This window comes from Poecilia formosa, unplaced genomic scaffold, assembly GCF_000485575.1.
Source record: "Poecilia formosa unplaced genomic scaffold, Poecilia_formosa-5.1.2 Scaffold184, whole genome shotgun sequence".
Classification (NCBI taxonomy): Eukaryota; Metazoa; Chordata; class Actinopteri; order Cyprinodontiformes; family Poeciliidae; genus Poecilia; species Poecilia formosa.
The window spans coordinates 754,617-781,758 of NW_006800123.1; the positions used below are offsets into that span (position 1 = coordinate 754,617).

Here is a 27,142-nt window from a genome sequence, read left to right on the forward strand (position 1 = left end):
CACACATCACCAACAAGTGTCTGCACGTTCGTTTTATTTATTCTTATTCAGTAGGGGGTTTTTGTTTGTTTTTTTGGTCAAGAAGTTATATGGAACTGGTTTACTGACACACTAATGTAATATTAACAACAGAGTTCAAACATCAATTGGCCTGCTGATGGTCTGTTTGCTGCGATCGTTTCCATGTGGATTGGATAACTGAGACCTGATCATGATGGATTTTAATGAAAAGAATAAACACTTACTTTGACGCTTTCCAATCCTGACCAGGTTGTATGTGAATGCCAGGTCTGAACAGGGCATTTAAACTGAACATTAGCATTATTATTATTACGAGTATGTTCTAACACTTCTGCGTTAAATAGTCCTGAAGGGCATTCCAAACAGAAAACATTATCTTCATTTTTATTATACCACTAAAAGATGAAGGCCATTTTCTTCCCTAAAACATTCCAGTCGGTAAGCATGTAATTAGCTGCAAACTCATTTTTTAAACTGCTACCCATCTGCAAACATTTCAGTCTGTCATCTAACGAGAAGTCCCTTTTCTTCCCCCTCGAGAGCCATAAATTCTCAAGCTTTCTCTTTGGGTTGTAAAACGGTTTAATTAGCGTGAGCCACAGGAGCCCCAAGAACAGAGGGCAACGTAATGTTTCAGTAGAGGTGAAAGCATAAAAAGGATCACATTACGGCGATACGGTCATACATCCAAAAATCAACAATGCAAAAAGTTTTAATTGTGTAAAATTTAAAAAATGTACTCATGACTGAGGAAATAAATAGAGAGAACTTCTGTTACTTTCTGCAGTAGTGTGTGTAAGTGTTGAACGCCCTTGTGCATTTTCTCATGTTACAACCACAAACTTTAACATATTTCACTAGGACTAGATTGTATGTAGTAAGCTAACACTAAGTAGTTTATACCAAGGAATTTAAGGTAAAGGATACATGATATGCAGAGTTTTTTATGAATAAAAATCTGAAAAGTGTAGCAGCTTTAAGGTCACAGCCCTTTACAGTTTGGTAAGATTTTTGGTATGCTTCAATCGAGAAAAACAAATGTGAAAATATAGGATTTGTTTTTCACTACCGTCAGAAACAAAGAATATTTTTTCACTTTCTGAAATACTTAGATTTTATAATGTTTTTAAACATAAAAAGTGGAAAATATAGAACTACCCAGAGAGCAGTTGATTTTTTTTAACTATTACATCAGTTCAAGTAAGCACATCCAGAGCCTGAATAGATAGACTATACAAAAACATAAGCTCTTGAAAACACTCAATGCTACAATTCAACCAACCTAAGTTTTGAGATTTTGACAACCTGGTGTACTAGATGTCCCTAAATGCAACATGAGTCGATGAACAGAAAGTGATTCTTCTGACTTACATCTCATACAACGCACACAGTTTGGACTCAGTTTTTGGACATTTGTCTTGTTTACTTTCAACTTTAAGTTGTTAAGTCCAATGTAGAAAAGACTAAAGTATGCTCCTTAATGCTGTTGAAAAATACTGATGGAAAATTCGGATTCATTCCAAAATATCTTCCGTTTACACATGAGAAATCTGTGTGATCCCAAATGTCAGAGTTAAGTGACAGATGGGTTAGAAAACAAAATCACAAATTTAAACATCCCCACAGTCAACTGCAAATCTACCAAGACATGGTCAACCCCACAGTGAGCCACCATCATGGTCAAACATGTTAGTGGCATACTGTACAGGGAAGCTTTTTTTCAGTATTGAAAGGGAAACTGGTTGGAGGCAACGGGGCAATGAAGGGAGGGCAATCCTGAAAGAAAACCTGCCAGAGGCTGTAGAGTCTTGAGCTCAGGTCCACGATGGATGTGTTCAAACATTTTATTTGAATCTGGCCAATCTGAAAGTACTACAACCATTTCAACTACTTATCAACCTGAAACTTCACAAGGTTGCAACAGGATAAACAGGTGAAGATAATCCAGGAAGTTTAACTGCATGTTCAAAGCAGCAACCCAACCCGGCTGCTACATTTGAACATTTTTGCCCGACTTCTTTCCTGTCCTTTAAGTGGTCCAGGTGACTCAATCAGTGATGCACTTTGACACATGATACTACGCTACCCTGCAGAGTGTTGCAGAATTGAAGCTGCCAATCAAGAGGCAAGAGCCCAAAGCTAATCAATCCAAGCAGACCATGATATGCTTTTTTTTTTTCTTTCCATCTCAGGGCTTCAGCAGACTGACAGCCTGTTGGATGGTTGACTTCACTCACTTCCTGCAGCCTTTGTAAATCACAGCCCTGCTATAACACATGTAAATGCCTCTTGCAGGCTTGCTTAAAAAAAGACTACCTCACTGCAGCTGCCAAGTTTGCATAAAAATGAAATGTAATGATATGTATGGATTGTTATTAACCCACCAACAGTTTTTTTTGACTGAGACCAGAGGCTGTTGCTTGCTGTAGAAAATCGGTTCAGTTTTATGCGGAGCCGGACTCCGAGATGCATGTTGATTCTAGTTCAGAAATGTTTAGAAGCAGATCAAAGTTTCACTGGCAACATGAAAAGTCTCCATCACATTCTGTTGAGCCTTCTGGTTGAAGTTATGCCCCCAAAAGAACTGGGGAATAACATGGGGAGTGGTTTCCATAAAAATTGTGAAATTCAAAGAAGTCAAAGGGAAAAGTTCTGTTTGAATTCCAGCTTTGAAAAAAAAATGGTTTAAACTTGAACTTGATTCACAGAAAAAGCTTATTTTCTATCTCAGTTCTTTCCATTGACTGGCAGTTAACTCAGTTTGAAAAGAAATGCACATGAAACAAATTATTTTCAAGACTAAACAGACGTTATTGTTCAATCACAGGACAATTAGCAGTTATTGCTGCCCCTAACAGTTTTTGTACAGTCAAAGTAATTTCTATTTATACATCACCTTTTAAAATTCATTGGAATACCTAGACATTTTTTTATTAGTAATAGGGGACTTCATTTTTTTCTACAAGATTAAATACAAGACACTTTCAATTTTCATCCCATTCAGCAAAGAGTAATGTGTGTGTGTTAATCTTCATTAGTCAAAAAATTGCTTCAGCAAAACAGCCTTTCACTACAGCTTTAACCAAACATTCAGTGATAATTAAAAAAAAGTTTTAACTCACTGTACTGTAGATAAAATAAATGTACAAAGCTACCCACTTGAGAACTTTTCTAAAAAAAAAAACTGGCATTTTGGAGTCACAAAGTCTCGATGAGAATCATTATATGTCAACATGTAAAGTTTTAGAAATTGGACTTTTGTGGGGGGGTTTTTCAGTGACATGATGCTGGATGGGCTGCACAGTGGAGCAGTTGGTAGCACTTTTACAGAGCACCTTCTCTCTGGGAACTCCCGTTTCCCCCCACCGGTCAAAAACATGTCTGTTAGGTTAACCGGTTTCTATGGTAAATGGTTATCTGTCCAGGATGTACCCCACTAATTGCCCAATGGAGACAGGCACCTCAACTGAACACCTGAATGCTTTTGACATGTAAAATACACCTTAAATTCTAATGTAATTTAATTAAGTATCAGTTAAAGTACACTTGGATGTCTTGTACAGACATTTTTTTTTTTTTTTCTGGGCATCTGTTTACTCTGCCGTCTGTTTGTTCTACAGGTCTCAGGTGAGATGATTACTTAAGAAATCCAAGGAGATTATGCAAATTTTAAAAAGCGGGTTTTATTAGCTCAGTTCATGTTCTTGCATAAACAATTCACCAAGCCCCCCTCCTCCTGATCTCTTGACAAATCTGATGCTTGAATAGTCAGATCTAAAGCATCCAATTTATGGACCGTTTATGCAGCCCACTACAACCCTGCCTTAACTTTAATTCACCATCCCAACAAGCATCTCAGCTAAACAATCTCTATTTTTTTCAATCTCTGAATTTTTTTTGAAGTGTTTAAACAATCAGAAGTGTGTTTGGAGATTATGCTGGGTTTATAGAAAATACTCACTCATTGATTCCTGTTTTAATGCTTTGGTGGAGTTCATGCAGACTAATTGTCTCCTGGCTGCATGTTCATAATTACCACACAGATCAAGCTTCTCATTTAACTCCAGGCTACTGTGAGCAGAACATATACAACCACGGTCCCACCACAGGAACGCTCCTCAGTCACTATAAATCCTTTGAAGACACTCCAGGGTCTAAATTAGGGACCGAGAAAATGCTTTCCCCCATTAAAAGCCTTTACATGGGTGGTACTGGCTTGTAGTTCAGGGGTGTGGAATTAACCAGATACAGAGGATATGAAGTCATCCATCTGTCAGGCTCCAAGTATTTCAGGCTCAGCGGTTTGGAACAATTGCCATCTCATGCCAACTATTGTCAGCAGTAGGGGATAGCACTTATAGAAGACAAGGAAAGGATTCCTGCAAAGAAAATATCACTTAGTTTCTTTCTCCTGTGGCACAAAGATCTTTTCGCAGCTTTCTCAATAAAAAGTGGCTTGAATATGAAATCACCTGCCAACTGTCTCTGCAATTTCTTAGGCACTTCAGTGGAATAAACAACTTTCTATATAAGAAAGGTTGGTACACATTACAGCTCTCTGTTTAACACAAAATGACACACACGTCATTGGGTTTCACAAAGCACAAACCGTATTCTAATTTCATCTCTGTTCAGTGCAGAAGTATTCAGTTAAAGTTTGATCAGGCTGCAGGGCAGATCAGTTGTTTGCACCGTTGCAGCACAACAACCAAGTCCTGGATTGAAATTCCAGTCGCTACCTTCCTTTGTGAAGTTTCCATGTTCTTTCCTTGAAGGCATGATAAATAATTACCAGTTTTTTTTGTTGTTTTTTTGTTTTTGTTTTTGAGAGCATGTTTCCAAGGTCGCATCCAATGAGAGAAATATGGAAATCCTAAATTATCTGTACATGAAATCTCACACAAGACAACTAGCTACATGGACAGAGTATCCAGAGGGAACTCATGTACGAAACATGCAAATCCCATCCTCCAAAAAATCATGACTGTGACTCAAACCTTAGGACTTCCCTGCTGCAAGGCAACAGCGCTAACAACAGCTCTGTTGTGCAGTTTGAACTGTTCATTTGTTCTTGTGTGAAGCAGAAAACATAAAATAAGATAAGATAAGATAAGATAAGATAAGATAAGATAAGATAAGATAAGATAAGATAAGATAAGATAAGATAAGATAAGATAAGGGGGAAAGTTGCAGAACAAACAAGGACACATTAGTAGCACTAGCCAAGTTCTTTTCATGTTCCGCTTTGATTACTTATTTTTCATATGAATGAGGGCACGTCTTTAAAAGTCGATCCATGTAGTCAAAGTAATGTTTCTTCTAAGGGGAAAGTTTCCCCCCTTTTTTAAAGAAACTTTAGAATTAATTAAAAGTCACATCAGGAGATGCCAGGGGATTTACTTCAAGGCTCAGGAAAGCAGATCTTTTTACTGGTGAGGCATCCCTCCATGAGGACAAGCCTGTGTTCATAATTCCATTTTTCATCAAAGCGTGTTTTAATCTCGACATTCGCAGTATGCAGCAGACCCATCTTTATAGAAAATCCTCTGTCCTTATCATTTATTTTATTCCCCTTTGGTCCCGCTCAGGCAATTTTTGGCTTGAAATAAAATAATCGATTTTTTTTTTCCCCCCAGTGATTTGAAAGGCAAGGCTGCTTACTGTGCATAATTATTTTTTTCAAACACACGTAATTTTGTTATTTGCCAGTTGAAATATTACGCGTTTTGAGTATGAGCCGCGTGCTACGTTTAAAAATAAAAGGGACAGGTAATTCCTGAGGAGATCACAAAACCTTTTGTTCAGGCTTGCATGACCTAAACAAAGCAGGGGACAGCCTTGCCAGGAAATTATGCAAGGAACATTCAGCTTGTGGTCACTCCTAATGCCATCTTCCTTTGAAGTCAAAGCCTCTGTGGCTTGTGAAACTGCTTCCTCAGGCCAAAGCTGTGAGCCCGGCTATGTGTGTGTGTGTGTGTGTGTGTGTGTGTGTGTGTCAGCCAGGAAATTACATCAGCCTGACAATAAGGACATGTAGAAAACCTCGGAGGACACCTGTGAATGAAAACAGGTCAGTGGCTGTTACATGCTTTCTATTTTTCCCTCCTCAGATTGCACTGACCAAGAAAACAGGCTGATATTCAAAAGGCGTTTTGTTTGCTAGTGCTAATATGTTCTTCAAGTCTTGAATAGAGCAAACAAAACAGAGTGAATATTTAAATGTCAGATGATGCAAATGTTATAAGCTGTCATGAATTACATTATTTATCCCATCCTCTTACAGGAAAGGTGGCGCAGTTTCATTCTAAATGCACAAATCTGTTCAACAAAGTCCAAAAGGACTCATCCATCCATGCTCACCAGGTTGAGGGAGGAAACCCCAAGCATCCCCCTTCCCCAGTGACGTTCCCCGTTAGAAGTGGGGGATCCCAAGGCATTTCCAGGACTGAACGGATACCGAGTTCTTCCAGTAAGTCCAGTTTCTCCTCTGAGTGAGTTTTTCCCAGAGAGTAATGCGTCCTAATTAATAGCCTAAACCATCTCAGCTGACTCTGCGATGCTGTACCTGACCACCACAGGAGGCTAAAGCACCCGGCCCCTCGAATGAAGAAGGTAAAGTCAGAATAGTGTTTATAATGACTTGTTCTTCTGTCATAGTTAAAGGTATGCACCATAAGACATGGACTGGAATTTGGACAGATTGTTAAATCAAGAATATTGCTTTGGGTGAGCTCTTTCATGGAGTGTGGCATCACTACAATCAAGCCCCCTGTTCTCCCACTGCATCCTAACAAGACATTATGACGATGGAAATCCTCAGTTTAAGTCAGAGACTAACCCTTAATAATTAAGCCATATTTTTCTGGTTAATAATCCTGGACTTGAAGGAAGTGACTTTCATTACAAGAGGAAGAAATGTCTTATCCAGCCATTGACCGTATAAATGATCAGACGGACAAACTAAACCAACTTTTCTATTTTTTCCATAGCAATGACCCAGAAGGAAGGATTTGGGAGAGTCCAAAGGGAAACTTGGACTATGCTTTAGTTGGACCAATAATTTAGAATCTATTGCAATCGATTTGTCCAGGTTTGTCCTTCCCTGTCGCAGCTGCTTTCATTAACTAATCATTGCACCTGTCTTTTGTTTGTCATTATCGTCCCATGTTATTTAGGCTTCTTGGTTTTCTATTGATATTTATTATTTACTGTTAATCTCTACACTATTTCAGTAATTTCATCTATCAACTACTTGAGTCCAGTTTATTTAAAAGTAGTAAGTGAAGTGCATGTTCTCCAACAACCTACCTTTGTACTGTTTATTTTAACTGCACAGCAGGTCCCTCTTCTATCATCTACCGGTCATGCATTTTCACTTTCCTTCTTTTTAGAATCCCACATGATTTTTGTTGATGCTCTTTCAGTTGTCATCCTGGTGAATTTAGTTTCATTTTTTATTTCTGTATGTGAAGCTTCTCAAGCGGTAGACCTGCTGTCAGCCAGTGTTTCGAAAGGTTTGGGGAGTTTAAGGTGCCATCTCTTACTATCACCTATCAAACACATACTCACACATCCGTCTGTCAGACATAAATGAAAAGAAAAAGACAAACTAAGGTGACATCAGTTCCCATTTTTGAGCGTCTCATGGTGTTCTTTTGGGGACCAAAAACTATGGGATGTGGTTGATATGAAATGCCTGTTTCCCAAAGGCAGCAGCAGATCCCATCAGCTTGATGGGGTGAGTTTGACTACTAACATAAAAAAAAATAGTAACTTTACTAACATTAAGCTTTACGCTAACAGTAGAAAATTTGAAAATTTGACTGGTATAAGTATGTACAGGTGTAAAAACTTCTTTTTGTACAAGCTAGCTTTTACATGACGTTAGAAAAATGGCATTACAACACTCACATGAAAAACCACCTTAAAGCTACAAAATGGCTGTAATCTGTTTGTGATTCTTGTTTGCGCAAAGTAGATTGTTTTGCTAGTAAATGTATTCAGTAGTCTTTACAAGGTTGTAACTTTAATTTGATGATTAGTCAACAAAAGGATTTCCAGTGGATTTTGGAACATTGCATGAACGCACAGGTTTTACAGTGTTACCACTTGTTGGATGAATTAAGGTCGATGCACAAGTGTGGCGACACTCGGGCAGTTTGCGGTTGCAACAAATTGTGGTATACTACATACAATGAAAATCAAGGATTAGTCATCTGTATGCACTGGTTTGTGTGTTTGTTCATGACAAAATAGGAATGTCCAAGTTTGAGGCCATGACTCCTAATAAGACAAAAGGCGAACTACTGCCGCAAGTTTGAGGTTTAGTTTCTTCAAATTTGGTCTTCTTGATCATAAGGGCTGGTGGAACAAAGTGAGGGGACGGATTGATGGATTGCTTCTTCATCTGCAGTAATACAGGCATTGCTTTGGTCTGTTGTGGTGAAGAAAGAGATGATCAAACATATTTACAGTCTAAAGTTTTAAAAACGTAGCCTGGAAGACAGCCAACAGAAACAAAGTCTGTATTTTAGCAAACACGAATCACCAAAACTGAGTATTTCTGGAGATATTTGTTCTCAAAATTTGACAGCGAGGTCCAAGCAGACATGACAAGCAGTACACTTAATGTTTAAAGGATATCCAGAGCTGTCTGCTGGGGAGCAGAAACCAATGTTTCAATCCTCACTAAGGAGTAAAAAGTAGATGTGATTGTATTTCCCTTCAGACGACGACACCTACAGCAAGCAACAGTGAGCACAAGCAGAAACCTACAGTCTTTGCATCTGTTTAAGGTGGAATTTTCTGGAAGAGAACTCTGTAAACCAGCCCCAAAAGGCCGTGACTCAGAATTCCTTGACTCTTAATAAGAACACAAGAAATCAATGAGACATTTTGCTGTGAACTGCAGATGAACTTGCTCTTGTTTATGGATTTTAATTAGGGCCACACAGTCTCATGAATTTATGTAAAGCTCCCATCCGCTGTTGTGGGAATTAGACCTGTGATGCTCGCTCTGGAAGAGGTCCTCGCTCTCCTGCCATAGCACTGCGCAGAGTTTCCCCCTCTGCACTGCGTCTCATCTTTAAGTCCCTTTTCAGAAACACTGCAGGCTTTTTTCCCCTTCACTGGATGCTACCGTGAATGACACAAGAAACTCATCCCCGATTCCTCCCCCCTGCTACACCGAGACGCGTCAGACAAGGAAGCTGACAAGATGTAAAATCCAAACTCCGAGATGCAAGTTGGCCCATTTGAATAATGCGCACCGACGAGAACAGATTCTTTTCTGGACTCTTTGATGTGTTTGCTGCGAAAAGATGACTTCTGACAGCATCAGATTAAATCCCCCAGACTGGCAAAAAGTAGCAAGAATATGGAGAGGGGAACAAAGAAAAGGAAAAAAATTACATTGCTGTAGTTGTAATCACTCTCGACCAAAGACCTAAACCACAACACTGGCGGCAAATGATGTATCAGCCACAGTGGGATGTTTAATTTGGCACACTCTGAGAAAATCGTGTGTCGCTCTATGGGATTTGGAATTAGTTTAGAGGGCTGTTTGTTGGCTTCTTTACACAGTTGACGTGCCTTCTTACACAAACCAATATCGGAGTGGTGGTATCAACAACAAAAAAAGGAAAAATGAAATAAAATCAATTCAAGCAGAAGTAACAGGGTAATAAACTACTGTGGTCTTCAATTTGGAGCCTGTTTGTTGTTTTTAAACAGATTATCCAAAACTCCATCCCCTTTTTTTCCTGTCATCTCTCATAACACGGTGCCCTTTTAAAATTCAAATGATGCTCCGGGATGCTTAGATTAGCATCTTGAAATATTCATGGCAAGTTTCTGAACTTGCATTGAGCACCTGAGAGGGGGTGAACAGGTAGCGTATCAAAACAAGCTCTGTTTATTAATTTTTCATACGCACTTGGGAGCAGATGAGCAAATTTTCCTGTGTTGCAATCGACCGTGTTTTTTCTTCACTGTGAAGTTTACAGCTGAACTGTGCCTTGTTTTTTCCCCCTGTAATCCTAAAGATGATTTAGTTAAAACTACAACGGTCCTGGACTAAGAAGTACTTTGATTGACTGCCTCACAGAGGCTTTGAAGCCTGAACTGTTGGATTTACCTTCTGCCTCTACCCAGTGGGCCCAAAGCGGGAGACAAGCATGCTGAGCATCCCGAGGCTCTTTGGAGGGAAATTGAAATTTTCTGCAGGGTGAAAAGGAAGGGAGTCTTTCAAGGGCCTGGTTCGCACCTCCCTTTGGTCCCAGCATGGCAGTTTTTTAATAAGGGGGCAGAGTCTGTCGGTACCAAGCTCTCCTTTCAACAAGTACAGCTGGAGGTTTGTAAAACGTGACAAAGAAAGCCAACACCGCCAAGGGATCTGACAAGTTTCATGAAACAGTGGGAGAGCTGCAGTTGGGACTGCATGAGGGACAAGCGCCGCATCCTGTCAGTCAAAAGTGTTTGAGCCTGTTTGACGCGTTCTTAGCAGTATTCTTCAGCTGACACCAAGTAGCCACCTCTTCACAGTGATTTAATTTTTATTATGTCGGGTAGTTGATTGCCTCTGTTTTTCAGGGAGGTTTTGACACACTTCATTTTGATGATTTCAAAAGCCGTTCTGAAGAGGGAGACATGAAACCCGCATGGGGCAGAGAGGAGAGGGGAGGCGGGAGAACGGAAGACGAGAGTAAGGGAGAAGATTACCTGATTATTAAATGGTAAATATTAATACATTTTCTAATGGTTACAGAACGTCATGGGGCTGAGGGGCCGTCTAAGATAATCCTGTCCCAGGCCCAGGCAAAGCTGTCAGCTGGCTCCGGCTGTCATTGTATTGAGAAAAAAAAATAAGTAAGAGGGAAAACCATAAGCGGCAGATCAAAGTGTTTCAAATATTATGTTACCATAGTTGCAGCAAAACTCATTAAAAGCAACTTCAGAGCCTCGATGCGATCATCTTACAGTGATCGGTGAAAACGACAGATTTTTAAAAATAAGAGTGGATTATTCCTCCTACATGAGTTCAGATAGAACTGTCATATGCATGGAGCCAAGTTAAATTATTAATATTGAGCAGGATGACACGCTCAGTGGTGCCCGGGCTCTGTAAAAAAACAACCTTAAACATACTGTGGACTCCCACTTATTTGCAATTCATTATTACCGTTTTCACCTATTCATAGTTTTTCTTTTTTTTTATTCTGTGAAACGTAAGGCAAAATTATTTGCAGAAAGTCGGTCAGGCTAATTGTTTTTGTACTGCATATTTAAAATTAAAAAAAAAAAAATGATCTTGGGAAGTTTAAATACCTAGGCGTAATCCAACTCGACATGCCATTGGCTGACTCTTGAGAGCACCATTTATTTTCTTTGCCTCGGACTGGCTGTCCCTCAAGAGCAGAAATATGTTTTAGGGAATTGTAACTCTTTGGTTTTAGCTATTTGCTGGCGGCTGCGGTTCCCAACCTCTCCAAATGCCAGGTGTCCACTGTGTCTCCCATTCATCCTCTTGTGCTGCCGACATGCTAAATCAAGTCCTGTCTGTGTCTTCTCATCCACAGTTTGACTGAAACTGATAGTGGGGGAGCAGAAACTTTCCATACATGTAGAACAATTGCACCACTTCTTGAGAAATGTTGTTGTGTAGGTGTGAATAGGAAGGCTAGAAAATAGTAATGAAATCCTACTTATTAGTAAGATACCATCACGATTGCCTTCATGCTGAAGGTTTTGAAATTTGCCACAATCTAGGGATGTTCAATGGCCTTGGGGGTCGTGGAAACTGCACAGAGTTTTTCATCCAGAGGGAAGGTGTGCTCTTTCTGAGAGTTTAACTTCAAAGAATGGCAGCTGTGTCCAATATTCACATCCTGTAGGGACACGACTCATTTCAATTAATGTTTCAATGAAAGAAAACCATAATTCTTATGGGGTTCAGCTAAATGAATATCATATTACTTAAAAGTATCCTGTTCAGATCCAAGGTGATTGATAAAGTAAACAAATATTTGAAGTGGAGAAAAGAGAGACTTTGTTTGTCTTAAAAATGTAAAAAAAAAAAATATGTATGATAAATTCACAAAATCTTAAACCCTCATTAGTCACAAAGTCTAAACTTATAACTGACGCAGTGCTGTAGAAGTAAAACGGTCTGCTTTTGATGCTTTTTTTTTTCTCCAATGCCTGTCTCTTGTATAAGATTATGAATAAAGCAAGAAAAGTTTAGCAGGAGTGACAGCGAATGTGAATGCAGTTCCCACCTCCTCCGCAAAATCACAAAGGAAAACTGGAGAGAGAAACGGCAGCCTTGACGTCGCTGAGACAAGCTGCTGCCAGATGTGGTTCCAACTTGTTGCCTGCAGAAATGGAAAAATCCTCTTCACTCCAGAGATCATGAATGTGGGATGAAGGATTGGATTCAACGAGCAAATGTCATTCAGACTAACAGGTAGAAATGCATGTGAAAAGAGAGAGAGAGAAAAAGGATGAAAGCATCAATTTTTTAAAGCCAGTGTTGATGAAGCATATTTCTTTGTTTTTTCTTGCATTTGGTTTTGATGGATTTGCAGCCAATTCGCAGTTTGTAATTATCTTTTTGCCACTCACAATTTTAACCACAGTGACTGTATTATTTAACGATGCCATTCAAATGCCACATCATTCAAACATTACATTTAAATAAAAAAAAATCACAGCTGTTAAGATTTTGTACAGTACAGTACATAATAAATACCTAAAAAACTATGAAGTCTTGAAAACATTTAACCACATCAAGAAATATTCTTGACTTATGATGGATCTCAGATGTGCACATTTCAAAAATTTTGCACATTTCTGAAATGTGCAGATTTCAACAGAAACAAAATCTGTTGAAAACAGAAAAAAATCTTTTGGTGGGGGAGAAGTTAAATTTGAAATGTAAAAGTATCTCATTTATCCGAAAGGATAAACCCATCCAAGATGTTTGAAAGAGTTGTCACAGATGCTGATGGCTATGAGCAGGAAGGATCTCCTGTAGCGGTCTGTATGACAGCGGCGCTGAAGAAGCCTCTGATTGAAGACATTTTCATTGTAAAGCCGACTCATGAAGAGCGTGCTCAGGCTTGCCCATAATTTTCTTGGTTTTTCAAAGAATCCTTCTTTGCACCACAATCTTCAGTGGTTCCATGGTAACTGTCCCTGAACCAACTTTCTTTATTAGGTTGCTAAGCCTTTTTTAAATCCCTGGCTCTGATGCTGCTACCCCAACAGATGATGGCAGAAGAATTTGCACTCTGCAGCATGCAGGTATGCTTGCAAACCTTAAAGCACAGTCTGCTCTGTCCCTTCTGATTGATAACTTCACTGTCGTGTCCCGAGTTCAGACTGTTTCCCAGGTGAACACTGAGGTGTTTATACTCCTGAATCACTTCCACTTATTCTCCTGTTATGCAATAGTGTTTGAATTAACCCTGTTTCTTTTGAAACCTATAGTCATCTTCTTTATTTTGTTGACATTCAAAACAAGATGACTGTTTACACACAATGTCACAAAGACATCCACCAGCTCACTGTGCTATTCTTGTCCATCTCTGATACACCTGAATACTGCAGAGTGTTTCTGCAGATGACGGGAGTCTGACTTGTGCTCAAAATCTAAAGTGTAGAGTAAAAAGGAATGGTGTGAACACCTGTGCTCCTTTGGTGCTCCTGTGCTGCTGACCACCTGGCTAGACACACAGTCCTTCAGTCTCATAGCTGCATTTCGATTAACCAATCAAATTGGGCAAATTGAAATTACGAACATAAATATGCACCAATTTCGAAAAAGCATTAGTTTATGGGTGTGTGTACTACTTATATTCCATCTATGATAATTTGTTGTTTTTTTTTACATTAAATACAATTAACATCACATTGAAGGTATAACAGTTTTAAAGACCAGATAAAAACGAAAATATTGATCAGTGGTTTGGGTACATAAGACTTTATGTATTTGTTTTTGTTTTAGTGTTTTACTATTTAGATTTAGCTATGGATTTTCCCTTGATTGATGAGGTATTTTTTATACTCCCTAATTGGCACCTGGTAAACTAAGTATTGGGTTTCTTCCTTTATAACTGCAACTATTGCAGCAGTTTTGTAAATACTTGTATTCAGCTTTTATTTTAAAGCTTTCATATCATATGACATATGACTTTGTGAAAAGATCTGACTGACATGAGTTTGAGATTATCATCAGTGTTTGCACTGAGGCAGCTTTTTTTTTTCTTTTTTGATACATCTCTTCTCCATATGAAAGATATCTCCCACAAAGGAAACAAGGAAACAGTGGATCTCCTGCAGTGATCTGATAAAACCAGCTGTGTGCCTGTAGTGAACCTGTGCTTTCAAGCCGTTGGGTGTGAAAAAAAAAATAAAAAAAATAAGGCGAGAATGCTCCCTGAGGCATACCATGCAGCAGAACACACATGTGGTGTCACTGCAGAGAAAGCAATCCATCAGCAAATTGAGATGCAGAACAGAAGCCTAATATACATAGACTGAATTGGTACACTTGATCAATGAGAGTGCACTGAGTGTGAGGAGGATGGGTAAATGCCAGAGATTTTTCTAAATGGCACTGTTTGTGAAATCACTGGGTGGATTTTCTGCTGCATCAAGGAAAACAGCAATGAGTATAAATGTCATTTGTTTTGATTTGACTATTAACAGTAATGCTAATTTGGCTTACTTGTTAATTAAGAAGAAGAATAAATTTTATTTCCGTACAATTACTGAATACATTTTTTTCCCTCCTTGTGTGTTTTTAGTTAGTGTGTGACTACATTTAGCAAATTCCTCTGGGTGCTTGAAATTCTTATTTTATTACCTCTCAGACTCCTCATCTGATTGCACACTTTATGATTCATAAAAGCGTCTCTCTGAACGGTTAGCTCCTTGATAAAACTAAGTGGAGCAACACCAGCAGGTGACATGGAACCCCAAATCATCACTGTCAGTAGAAACTGCTCACCAAACCTCAGGAAAATGAGTTTTTCTTCACTCTTTCTCTGACTTTGGGACCCAGATTTCCAATAAGTACCAAACAACTAACACTCTGTTCTTTTTTCTTAGGTAAGATCTTTTCCACTTGTAGCTTTTATGTCTTGAATACATCTGTTTGTGATGGAATATGAAGTTAATAGGAGAAAGTCCATACCTTTTTCATCTTAATTTTTTTATGGATTTTGCTTCACAATCCTGTCGTGCCTGTGGCTATCCTTCCACTCAGTCTTTCCAATACAGCACTTTGTAAGCAGTGGGATTTTCAATAGCTATCATAATCATCAAAACTGACAAAAAATAAACACTCATATATTTAAGTATGTGTGTCTCGGGTTAGTTTTTCAGAGTATTTAGTTAATCATAATAATTATTAGAATGCACTTTATTTGCTAGCGCTAACTTTAACAGATGCATTTTGAGCTGTGATTTGAAAGTAAAAAGTGAATCAATGTTATGGAAAGTTGGGAAGCCGAGTGACAAATTAGACACTGAATAGATTTTCTGGACTGAAACTCATCCTTAGCCCTGTTGCTTCTCTCTTTGATACAGTAAGGGAGATAAATGCTAATCTATCTGAAGCATTGGACTTGTTGATCCTTTTGGACGGTCTTATTTATCTGCCATGCTTCATCTTAGGCTCATGCTGACACATCCACTTCATTGGCCTGACTTGCTCTTGCAGTGAGCCTGGATCATTTCATCTTTTTCTCTGATTCCCTAAACTGGGACCATGCTAGGAGGAAAGACACGGACTACGTGGAAAAAAATAAAAATACTTTAAAGGGTACTATGCCCCCTCTTAGAAAAAAAAAAAAAAATAGGTAGCAGACCTAAACTGGGACCATGCTAGTAGGAAAGACACAGACTATGAGGAAAACAATTAACCCTGGTTTCCAAATGATTCCCAGGTAATGAGCGTGAGCAACTGCATACCACTCTTAATTGTTCATCTTCATTTTCTTACATAAATTGGGCATCCGTCAATGTTATTATTACACTTACATAGATAGCTATTTAATTTAATTATTTATTTTTGCTGTTTTATTAAAATTAAATGCAAAACTAAGTAATTCTGTAAAAAAAATGAAATAAAATAAATAAAATACTGTGTAAAAGATTGGCACTCCGCATCGTTCACATGAGGGTGAGCTGCTGAAGTCACGGCTCCCTCTACAGTTTGTACAGTGGAAAAATATTCCATCCAGTGCAGGAAAACAATCAAACTGGCTGTGCTGAACAGTCGGGAGGACACAACGGGAGATCACACACACTCACTTTCTGGGATGTGTGTGTGCAGCAACAGCGGGAATATTCTCTCCTCTCACTAGACGGACAATCAGAACTAATGGTTATTTTTGGGGGGGTCGAAGGGAGGAGATATTTTCCATTTTCTTGCAGACATTCGGGGGGCAAAATGTTTCATTCTTGGAATACTTGAGGAGTGACGGCAACTTTCCCCCTACTCGGACTTCACACTAATCAGAGGGTAAGACGCTGAGAGAGGGAGAAAGGAGAGAGAGAGACAGAGAACTGGGCTTAACGATGCAAAGGGAGCAACATTCAGCTCAGTGGTTACGCACAGAACCACCTCGGCGTGTGGCGGCTGTGTAACCGAGAAGCAATGCTGTCTGCGGGGATGCGGTGCCCGCCGCGGTCCCTGCCCGCTGATGTTGCGGCTCGGTCGGGCTGCGCACGGAGCCTGTGGGCGGCTGTGATTGGACCGGACACGGACTGGGGCTGACTGATGTTTGTCCGTGCGAGCAATATGTTAAAAGGAGGAGATCAATAGGAGTTACCGGCGAGCTTGGAGATGGCAGTGTCTCCGTATTGACGGGAGGAAGGAGGACAACAAGCACGAGGAATATGTTTTGGATGTAAACAGATTCCCCCCCTCCGAAAATGTCTTTTTTCTCTCTCATTGCCTGTTGAGACAGACTGCTACAGATGGGAATATTTTTCTGTTGCCATTCCACTGAAGTTTTTTTTTTCCTTATGAAGACTATCATGTACCTCCTAATATATTTTCATATAAAGTTGAAGGACTTTTATTGTGACATTTTCTGTTAACTTATTGAACATTGCAGGGACATTTTAAAAGAGGGGGAAGAAAACTTTTATTCCGTAGGCTACCTGCAATTTCCAAGAAATTCCAAGAATTTCCGAAATGCATTCAGTGATGCCATGAAACATGGCTTATATGTGGGTTGCACATCTGCTTTTTTTACTCCCACTCCTTAGAGTGGGGACGGCTTTCTCTGGAGTTTTTAACACCACAGACAGAGACGTTTTCACCGATGACTCGCCACGGGTCAAGCTCGAGCGGTGGAAGCTCCACTCCGCCGACTCACACCCCAACCTATATTTTAACCAGGCGGACGTGTTGCACTTGAGGCAAAGGTCCTCCACCACCCACAGTTACATCTTTAAAGTCATCCGGGCAGCTGTGCTCACCATGCTTTCCAACGCACCGTCTTACATCCCCCCTGCAAAGCATGAGGAGTTTACAAGCAAATGGAATGAGATCTATGGGAACAACTTGCCCCCTCTGGCTCTTTACTGCCTGCTGTGCCCCGAGGACTCGGCCGCCCTGCAGTTTCTTTTAAAGTTTATGGATAGGATGGCCAACTACCCAGACTGGAAAGTGACCAGTGCGCCGAATGATGAGGTCCCCACGGCCCACTCTCTGACTGGGTTTGCAACTGCTTATGACTTTATTTACTCCTTCTTGGATGAAAACAGGAGGGACACATACCTCAAGAAAATTCACTCAGAGACTGAAGCACTGTATGAGCTCTCCAAATTCAGAGCATGGGGGAAACAGTACCTCCAAAACCATCAAACCACTAATATCTTAGCCATCCTAACTGGTGCAATAGTGGTGGGCTCACATAACGACCCAGAGTCGATGATCTGGAAACAGGTGTCTGTGAACTACATGGAGAAAACCATGTTTCTCCTTAATCACATTGTGGATGGCTCTTTGGACGAGGGAGTCGCTTATGGAAGCTACACAGCCAAGTCCATAACGCAGTACGTCTTTTTAGCCCAACGCCATTTTAACATCGACAACATGCAGAACAACTGGCTGCGGGGTCACTTCTGGTTTTACTATGCCACTTTGCTGCCAGGCTTCCAGAGGACAGTTGGCATAGCAGACTCCAACTACAACTGGTTTTACGGACCGGAGAGTCAGCTGGCTTTCCTCGACACGTTTGTCTTGAAGAATGGAACAGGAAACTGGCTGGCTCAGCAGATTCGGAAGCACAGACCGAAGGATGGACCCATGGGGCAGTCGTCGGCCCAGCGCTGGGCTACGCTCCACACAGAGTACATCTGGTACAACTCACATCTCACACCACAACCTCCTCATGACTTTGGCAAAGCGAGGATGCATATTTTCTCTAACTGGGGGGTTGTTACCTATGGAGCTGGACTTCCTGCTGGCCAAAGTAATACTTTTGTTTCCTTTAAGTCTGGACGTCTCGGCGGCCGTGCAGTCTATGACATTGTTCATGACAAACCTTACTCCTGGGTAGACGGTTGGAACAGCTTTAACCCTGGCCACGAACACCCAGACCAGAACTCCTTCACATTTGCTCCCAATGGGCAGGTGTTTGTATCTGAAGCACTTTACGGTCCCAAATACAGCTATCTTAACAATGTTTTGGTGTTCAGTCCATCTCCTACCAGCCAATGTAACAGTCCATGGGAGGGGCAGTTAGGGGAGTGTGCCAAGTGGCTGCGCTGGACTGATGAGGGGGTGGGTGACGCCAGAGGAGAGGTGATTGTTGCCTCTGAGCACAGGGACACTATGTTTGTGAGCGGGGAGGCTGTGTCAGCATACTCCCCAGCCATGAGATTAAAAAGTGTTTTCAGAGCCTTGGTTCTGCTAAACTCCCAAACTTTGCTGGTGCTCGACCACGTTGAGAAGTGGGCCGACTCCCCTGTGAAGTCTCTCAGTGCTTTTTTCCACAACCTAGACATTGATTTCAAATATGTTCCCTTTAGATTTATGGACAAATACAACGGTGCCATGATGGATGTGTGGGATGCTCATTATAAAATGTTCTGGTTTGACAGCCAGGGTCACAGCCCTGAGACCAGAATACAGGAGGCAGAGCAGGCTGCAGAGTTTAAAAAGAGGTGGACACAGTATGTCAATGTCACTTTTCCAATGACAGGCGCAGTCAGCAGAGTAGCTTATGTGTTCCATGGCCCATATGTTAAAGTGTCCAGTTGTAGATTTATAGATAACAGCAAAAATGGTGTGAGGCTTTCTTTAACCATAAACAACACAGAGAAGATTGTTTCTATAGTTACTAACTATAAAGATATTGGAGCAAGATTGGCTTATATAGGATTTGGCGGTCACTGCAAAGTTGAAGATAGATATCAAATCACTAGATATGGCCTTGGGACGCAGCACATCCCTAAACAAATTAGCAACGATAATCAGCTCTTTGACATTGGATTTACTCTCAATGTGGTTGCGGGCGTTGTTCTCTGTGTGGCCATAGGATTTTTGACCATGCAGAGAAAGTTTTATGTTTGCTTCAGCAGACTGATGCGCTACGCCTTGCTCTCTGTGCTTGTCCTCTGGATAGTCGAGTTGCTGTTTGTGTCCAACAGCTGCGATCAGCTGCTCTGCGGAGTAAAGTGGAAAGGTGCAGACACCAAAAGTGAAGCAAGCAAACAAATCAGGTTGTATGAGCAGCACCGGCTCCCCCTTCCCACCGTGGTCATAACAGCCCTTCCTGGGTCGGGGTCAGAAATACTCAAGTACCTTTTCTATAATAACTCAGACTTTGTTTACATAAGGGTTCCTACTGAACATGTGGATATTCCTGAGACTGAGTTTGAGTTTGACTCACTGGTTGACACCTGTGAGTGGTCAAGGACAGATGCTTTGCATGGACGGTTTAAGATCATTCAGAGCTGGCTGCATTCACTTGTGCACAATACCAAGCTGCACTTGCAAAATATCCAGCTTGCAGAGGGCAGCAGGGCCAAACAGCCCCAGAGAGCAAGCCCCTCTAGGGACAGAAAGAAAAGATCCAGGCGGAGGGAGCCTGCGTCTGAGCTGAAGGGCAGGCTGAGGGCCAGCCTGGACAGAGACACAGAGTACGTTAGGGAGATGAGACGGCATGTTGCAGAGTACCCCAACGCCCAAGTGGTCCTCAACATGCGGAGCGGCAGCTGGACGCTTAAACTGCCCTTCATTCAAGAAGTGGTTGGCATCTCCCTGAGGGCAGTCTATTTGGTCAGAGACCCTCGGGCATGGATTTATCTCATGGTTTATAACAGCAAGCCCAGTCTTTACTCACTGAAAAACATCCCGCAGCACCTTTCCTTGATATTCAAGGAGGATTCTGTAAGGGCAGGGTGCCCAGCAATTGCCCCAGAGTTTAAAACAATCCAGTGGCTGCTGTCCCGGTCAGAGACGAACCCTATCCTGATCCTTGCTCATCTCTGGCTGGCTCACACGGTGGCAGCACTTCGAGTTGCTGAGACCCTCCCCGAGGACTCCTACCTTCGAGTGAGGTTTGAGGACGTGGTCAGCTTCCCCCAGGAGACAGCGGAGACAATACACACATTCCTGGGAGTTCCTATGTCGCCAGCAGCCCTCAATCAGCTGACATTTACCACCTCCACAAACCTGTACAACCTCATGTACGAAGGGGACATCTCACCAGCAAACATCAACATATGGAGGCAGAAAATGCCTCGAAAGGATGTCACACTGATAGAGGATATATGCGGAGGTGTAATGAAAAGGTTGGGCTATGCCAGGTCTGCCAGTTAACTGCTGCTGATCAGCTTGTCGTGAGCTGTCATGTTTACTGTAGCTGCCACTCAAATATATTTTCTCTTTTTCTTTTGCACTGAAATTTAAGAAAGTTAGTTGCCTGTCTCTCTGTGTCCAAATGTTTTGCGCTAAGTGGGGGTGTATTTAGGGATTTGTGCAGAATATGCCAACAATGTCTTAGATGGAAGAATATTTATATATATATATATATATACAACAATAGGGATTGTGTGTTTTCCTCCACCAGCTGCTCATGTTTACCATTAGCACTTCTTCTCTAAGGGAGATTTTGAAACCTTTACTGTCTTACAACAGGAAGAGCACTTACTTTCAGTACACCACCTCATTTCATAAACGACTACGTACTGTTTTGTTTAGAAATGTAAAATCATTGTTTTTTTTTTGTTTGTTTCTTTTGTTTTTTTGTTAATCGTTTTCGTTTGATTCGTTTTGGAGGAGATTATTAACTGGTTTGGTGGAAATATTTTGGGGCTGTTGGAAACAAGTTTGGCACAGTACTGTAAATGAATATATTTTCCTGGTTATTCATGAAAAAATTGACTGTCATTTACAAAGAAAACAGGAAAGAAAGAAAGTGTATTTGCTGCTATGTATCTCTAAATGTTGTCTTTAACTCGTTTATCGTTACAATTAGATTTGAAAAGGAGAAGAACACCCATTTTTAAACTACATATAAACAATGAAATTAAACAACTGCACTTCAGTTGTGAATAATTCACAAGCACAGTTCAGTTCAGTGCAGTTTCAGACATGAATTGTTCTCTCACTTCCACGTAAACAAATATCTGAAGGTTTTGATGTGGACCTGGAGGCTGAGTCCACTAGTTTAGCCAAAGTTTTAGAATCAGGGAACATTTCTCCAACTGAAATGATCAGAATTCGCCAAGACTTTCTGAACGAGGGGTTTCCTGATCACACAAGCACATGCTACAGCGGGAGGAAATCCCACAGCATGTGTGCTCTTTCCATCAAAAATGGAAAATATTTAGTTAACATGGGGCCTGATGAATATAGATTATTTAATTATTTCATGCTAAATATCAAAGACGGGAGATAAAAAGATTTTTATTTTATTGGTCATTGATGTTCTTGCTGTCACCCACAGATACTTAATAAATGATCTTTTAAAAGGCAACATTATAATCTATATCAACGCTGTTTAATGTATATTATTAATAATATGTTCCATTAATAATAATATTATTAATCATTATTGAATAACAATTATTATGATGATTCTTACCAATTATTATTATTATTATTATTATTATTATTATTATTATTATTATTATTATTATTATTATTATTTGATATATATATTTTCTTATGTACCGGCCCTAAAATGAGCTGAAAAAGAGTAAAGAGTGAAGGATTAAAAAATATGTAAGAAATGGGATTTATTGCAAATAAGAACTTTTGATTATTTTTGTCTTTAAAAAGTGTAAAACCGAATGCTGCAGGAGAGACGGAGAGCATCAGTGGCTTACACACAGAAATGCTTTGATTGCATTTTAATTCAATCAGCTGACAGATTTCATTTTAAAGCTCAAAGATATCATGGCAGTTGTGTGGCCTGGCACTGTTACAGGGACTCTTTTGATTGTTAAAGAGGGAGTATGAGTTTTTCTTTGAAAAATTAGTCTCAATGTTTGAAAAAAATGAGCCTGTAAAGATGTAACGTGTAGCAAAATGTGAGTCAAGAGTATTTATGGCTTCCAAAGACATACATCCCAAAGGACCGAGAATGAATATGATTATTATAATGACTCCCTTTTAGCAGTTACTGAATCAGAGAGAAGAGCTTAATGGAGATCAAACTGAAAAAAAAAAAAGCTGAACTGTCAGCCCTGATGCATTTCTAGTCGATGCCGTTTTTAAAGCATTCCCCTCAGCAACCCCCATTAATCTGAAGAATGCATAACTGAGGCGGTGTTTTACCCTTTTCAAAATCTTCACTGCAAAGAAACTGAGGAACATGCAAACAGCACAGGTTTCCATCTCCTGAAACGTTCACTCTGTTATGATCTCTGGTTTTTTTATTTTATGTTTTTATCTACAGAGGACAGAGAGATCTGCACTAAACGGGGGGTGAATAATAAGTTTAGAGGAAAAATAAAGAGACCATCTCATCTCTGTGACGTTAAGCTGTTGCTTGGGCAAAAATGTATGCTACTCAGTAACCTGAAGCCGTCTTTCATTAAACCTTTTTGCACTGCAACTGGATCATATGTATCATGCACATGGTGCGCTCATTTATACCCGCAAAAAAAAAACATAATTGGGTAATCATTTCTCCACTACAATCAGCTGTGTCTGTTTTCTTCCCTAGTCCTGACTGGCTGGACACCCCCCACGCCCCCGCCTCCACCCGTTTGATGTTTGTGGTCTTTGAATGTGTAGATTTTGGCAGACATGCTTTCACTTTTGGTGTTGCAATCCTGTTAGCGACTCAGTGTTTTGTATTTGCTTGTGGGGATACAGTTCCTTGCTTCTGTGGCCTTGAATTGCAATCATTTCCATATTGGGGGGGGGGGGGGGTATTTCTGTTGGCTCTGGAGCAGGAGGTGGCCACGATGTTCAGAAAATAATAAATACATGAATATATTCGCAAACCAGTCTTTGTTTTGATGCTGTCAGCTGCTTTTCACTGTGATAATGTTATGTTTTCTCTGATTATATGACACCGGCCCTCATTTAGCCCAGTTTTCCAACATTTCCAGTTGTAGGTTTTCACACACTTAACTATGGGCAAGGATTTCATATTAATTGGGGGCTTTTAATGATGCATTTGAATTGTTTTTGTTTCTTTTTTAGGGTGGAATACAATATACAACCTAAGTATTTTTTGAAAACATAAAATGGTCTGAATTTATTTTTTATTATTATTATTTTTTTTAAGCACACAGAGTTGTAAATACAGATATAAGGTATCAGAAACACAGTGCTGTGCAGTTTGTTACACAGAACTGCATGTTCACAGAGCAGTAAGGGGTGTCCATTCTTGCCATACTGTTATTTGTTGTATATTGCTAACATATTGCATAAAAGAGTATGAAAAAACGGTTCCAGGAAACTAACCATTGTACCTGAAATCTGCTAAAACTACCTAGAACATTTTCTTTTTTGTCATTATGCATCCATAACAAAATTCTGCTTAGTTACTCTCTGCATCAAAAAATGGACAAAAGCATTTAAAACCTAACCCCCACGACATTAAAAAAAAAAGTCCAACAGTTAATTCAGAATGTTTGTGCAGAATAATTTATGTGCAAAGTAAACAAATTAACAAGTAAACAAATTTAGCAGCAATGACGTGCAACTTAAGGTAGGATGTGTGAAAAAGTGCAAAATCCCGTTTTTATGTTATCATCCTCTAACTCATGAATGTCTTCGAGGAAGTTGTGTGAGTGTGTGGGGCAAATTTCACAGCTCTGGGGAAAAAGCTGTCTTTCGGTCTGGTGGAATGTGCTTTTATGTTCCTGTACCGTTTTCCAGAAGGAAGCAGTGAAAAAGTCCATTGCCAGGGTGGGTGGCGTCTGCAGCAATACATCTGGCCTTCTTCTGCATCCATCCACTGTGTACCGTTTCCAGACGTGGGAGAGGACTCCCCCCCAATTCCCTGTGCTGTTTTTACAACCCGGGCCAATTTCCTTCTGTCTTCTGCTGCGCAGCTGCCAGACTCCACTGTCATACTAAGACAGAAGATGCTTTTTTATGGTAGCTCTACAGAAGTTCACAAGCAGCTGAAAAGAGAGACCAGTCTGTTATAGCTTTCTGGGGAAGAAGAGTCTTTGTTGGACCGTCACCAGGTACGATGTGTTCAGTGACCAAGTTAGGTTGTATGATGTTACATGGCTAGCCAGGAACTTGATATTAGCCACACGGTCTACTCCCTCCCCATTATTGAGCAGATTATTGTGTTCTGTGCTCCTGGACCTCCTGTAATTCACAATGACCTCCTTGGTCTTGTTGAACACTTGGCACTGTTGGATCTATGAAAGGAGTCTGCTGAGGGCAAAAAAAAGGTAGTTGCTATTTTGAAACATGTTAAGGGACATTTACCAAATACCATTAAGGTTCTATATTTATTCATCCATCAATCTATTGTTTATACCTTCTTAGCTATTAACGCAAAGACAAACAACCACACATGCACTCAAATCTAAGGACAATCTAGAGAGACCAATTAACCGTTATGTTTTAGACTCTCGGAGCAAGCAGATCAGTTTATTTGATTTAACTCTTTATAGATATATGTTTGAGTAAAATAAACTTTTATTCTATGAGCTACTGACAACATGTCTCCTAAAGTCCAAGCAAAAATGTAGTATTTATTCACAGAAAATGAGAAATGGTCAAAATAACTAAAGAGATGCAGAGCTTTCAGACCTCAAATAATGCAAAAAAAAAAAGAAAAAAAAGGGGGAAAAAAAGAAGTTTATATTTAGAAACAACTCAGGAAGAGTTCAGAAATCAATGTTTGGTGGAAGAACCATGAGGTCTTCAATGGGGTTCAGCGCAGTGGTCTCTTAATTTATTTTCCAGAGCTGTAAATTCTTCTGTGTAAGAAAATTCACAATATATTTAAACTTGAAACTAAATCATTATTTTCATAAATCTCTAAAGTTTTATGGTCTATAATTATTCCACCATCAAATAGAATAGTTTAAATGCTTCCTCAAAAGTCTATAATTAAAATAACATTTATGTTCATGATGACTGTATGCCAACCTTTGCAGAAAAATGAGATTGCGCTGTAAATTTTAATTTGCATGTCTCTTTTTTTTTGCTGTAAATTCTTCCAACCAGCAAGGCCTGTGTCTACTCATGCAGAAGTCTTTATGCGGCAACAAGAAAACCTCCAGATTATTAGACATGGATGACAGGAGCCTGACTGTTTCTCCGGCTGATGTGCATGACGGGAAAGAGGCAACAATTAGAAACATGTCAGGAAGTTGCTCTGCCATGTTCTGACTGGTGGAAGCTGCAGAAGAGAGTGCACACACACTGCATCTCATGTCTCGGAGTGGTGAGTCAGTCATTTCGTTACTCATTTGTTCCTTATCCCTCCTGTAACACCCGAATGCTTTGGCGGAGCCCTCTGTACCTAATCCTTCCATGAACAGGAACATTATTCATAGAAAAACCTCAGGCTGATTCTATGGAAGGGAGGGTTTTCCACAGGAATGGACTTACTAAGTAGCCTCCTTTGATTAACCCTGATTCTCAGATGACAGGTAAAGAAAAAAATAATAACGAAACTGAATTTATTCTTGTATCAGTCTTTAGCTTTTATTTATTCAGCTTTTGCAAGGACATGCATTAATGAAAATCATATTGTACAAGAAAGGCTCAATTCCAGCTTCCTCCTGTCACGTCTTGATGTTCTTCTGGGCAAGTCACTTAACCCCAAATCGCTTCACAATCTGCTCATTGTTGTGTAAAGTGTGTGTGTGTGTGGGGGTGTGTGTGTGTGTGTGTGTGTGTGTGAATGTACCTGGAGTGTAAAGTGCTTTGAGTGGTCAATATAACTAGAAAAGAGGCATATAAATTCAGTCCATTTACCATTTAATAACTTTGGGTTCATAAAATCATGCAACCACCGACAGGGTTTTCAGAAAAGACAGTTATTCACCACCTCTCACAAGACTTTTGTCACTTTTCCTGTCCTCTAAAATCTGTCTTTTTGTGACCGCTTTAAATTTATTATGACTCCATGGAGTCTGCAGACTCCTGATGTGACTAAGAATTTTATAATTGTTTGTCTGTCATTATTCACAAAAGGTTTTTTTTTATTTTTTATCCTGCATTACATTAAAGTAGTTGAAAGTCTCTCTCTTCTGCTCTGCAGGGCATAAGCTCCATTATCCATAAATTAACTCTGTATTAAGATTCACAACTGCAAACCTACAGAAACTACCGGAGCAATAACAATCACCTTTAGCCATAAATATTTGAAAAATGCTAATTCTAATTAGGCATAGCTCAATTTGCACATACATTAAGAAACAGGAAAAATTGCATTCACTTTTTTTTTTTTTATTATTTAAAAGGCTATTAAAAGGTGCATTATGTAAAACTGACTTTTTGGGCTTTATATCACGTTATAATGTTATTTACTCATCAAAACCACATATGGAGTGTTGCTTTGATTCTTTCATCAGTTTGAGAAATCCTTGAACCTCCATGGTAACCATTAAGAGTTGCCTAAACGCTTGTTCATACAAAGTGTCGCCTCATTACACAACACCT

The 27,142-nt window shown here is 39.9% G+C and overlaps 1 protein-coding gene across 1 annotated transcript; it reads left to right on the plus strand.

Annotated features, from left to right (window-relative positions):
• The first annotated feature begins 16,265 nt into the window (after positions 1-16,265).
• On the plus strand, positions 16,266-21,466 carry LOC103147553 (dermatan-sulfate epimerase-like protein). Its single transcript, XM_007565954.2, has one exon. The coding sequence runs from the start codon at positions 17,252-17,254 to the stop codon at positions 20,864-20,866; it is 3,615 nt and encodes a 1,204-aa protein (XP_007566016.1). The 5' UTR covers positions 16,266-17,251; the 3' UTR covers positions 20,867-21,466.
• Positions 21,467-27,142: the final 5,676 nt, after the last annotated feature.

Bases quoted from the DNA above. Each gene is read 5' to 3' on its own strand.
- LOC103147553 (XM_007565954.2), top strand. From the start codon at position 17,252: ATGGCTTATATGTGGGTTGCACATCTGCTTTTTTTACTCCCACTCCTT.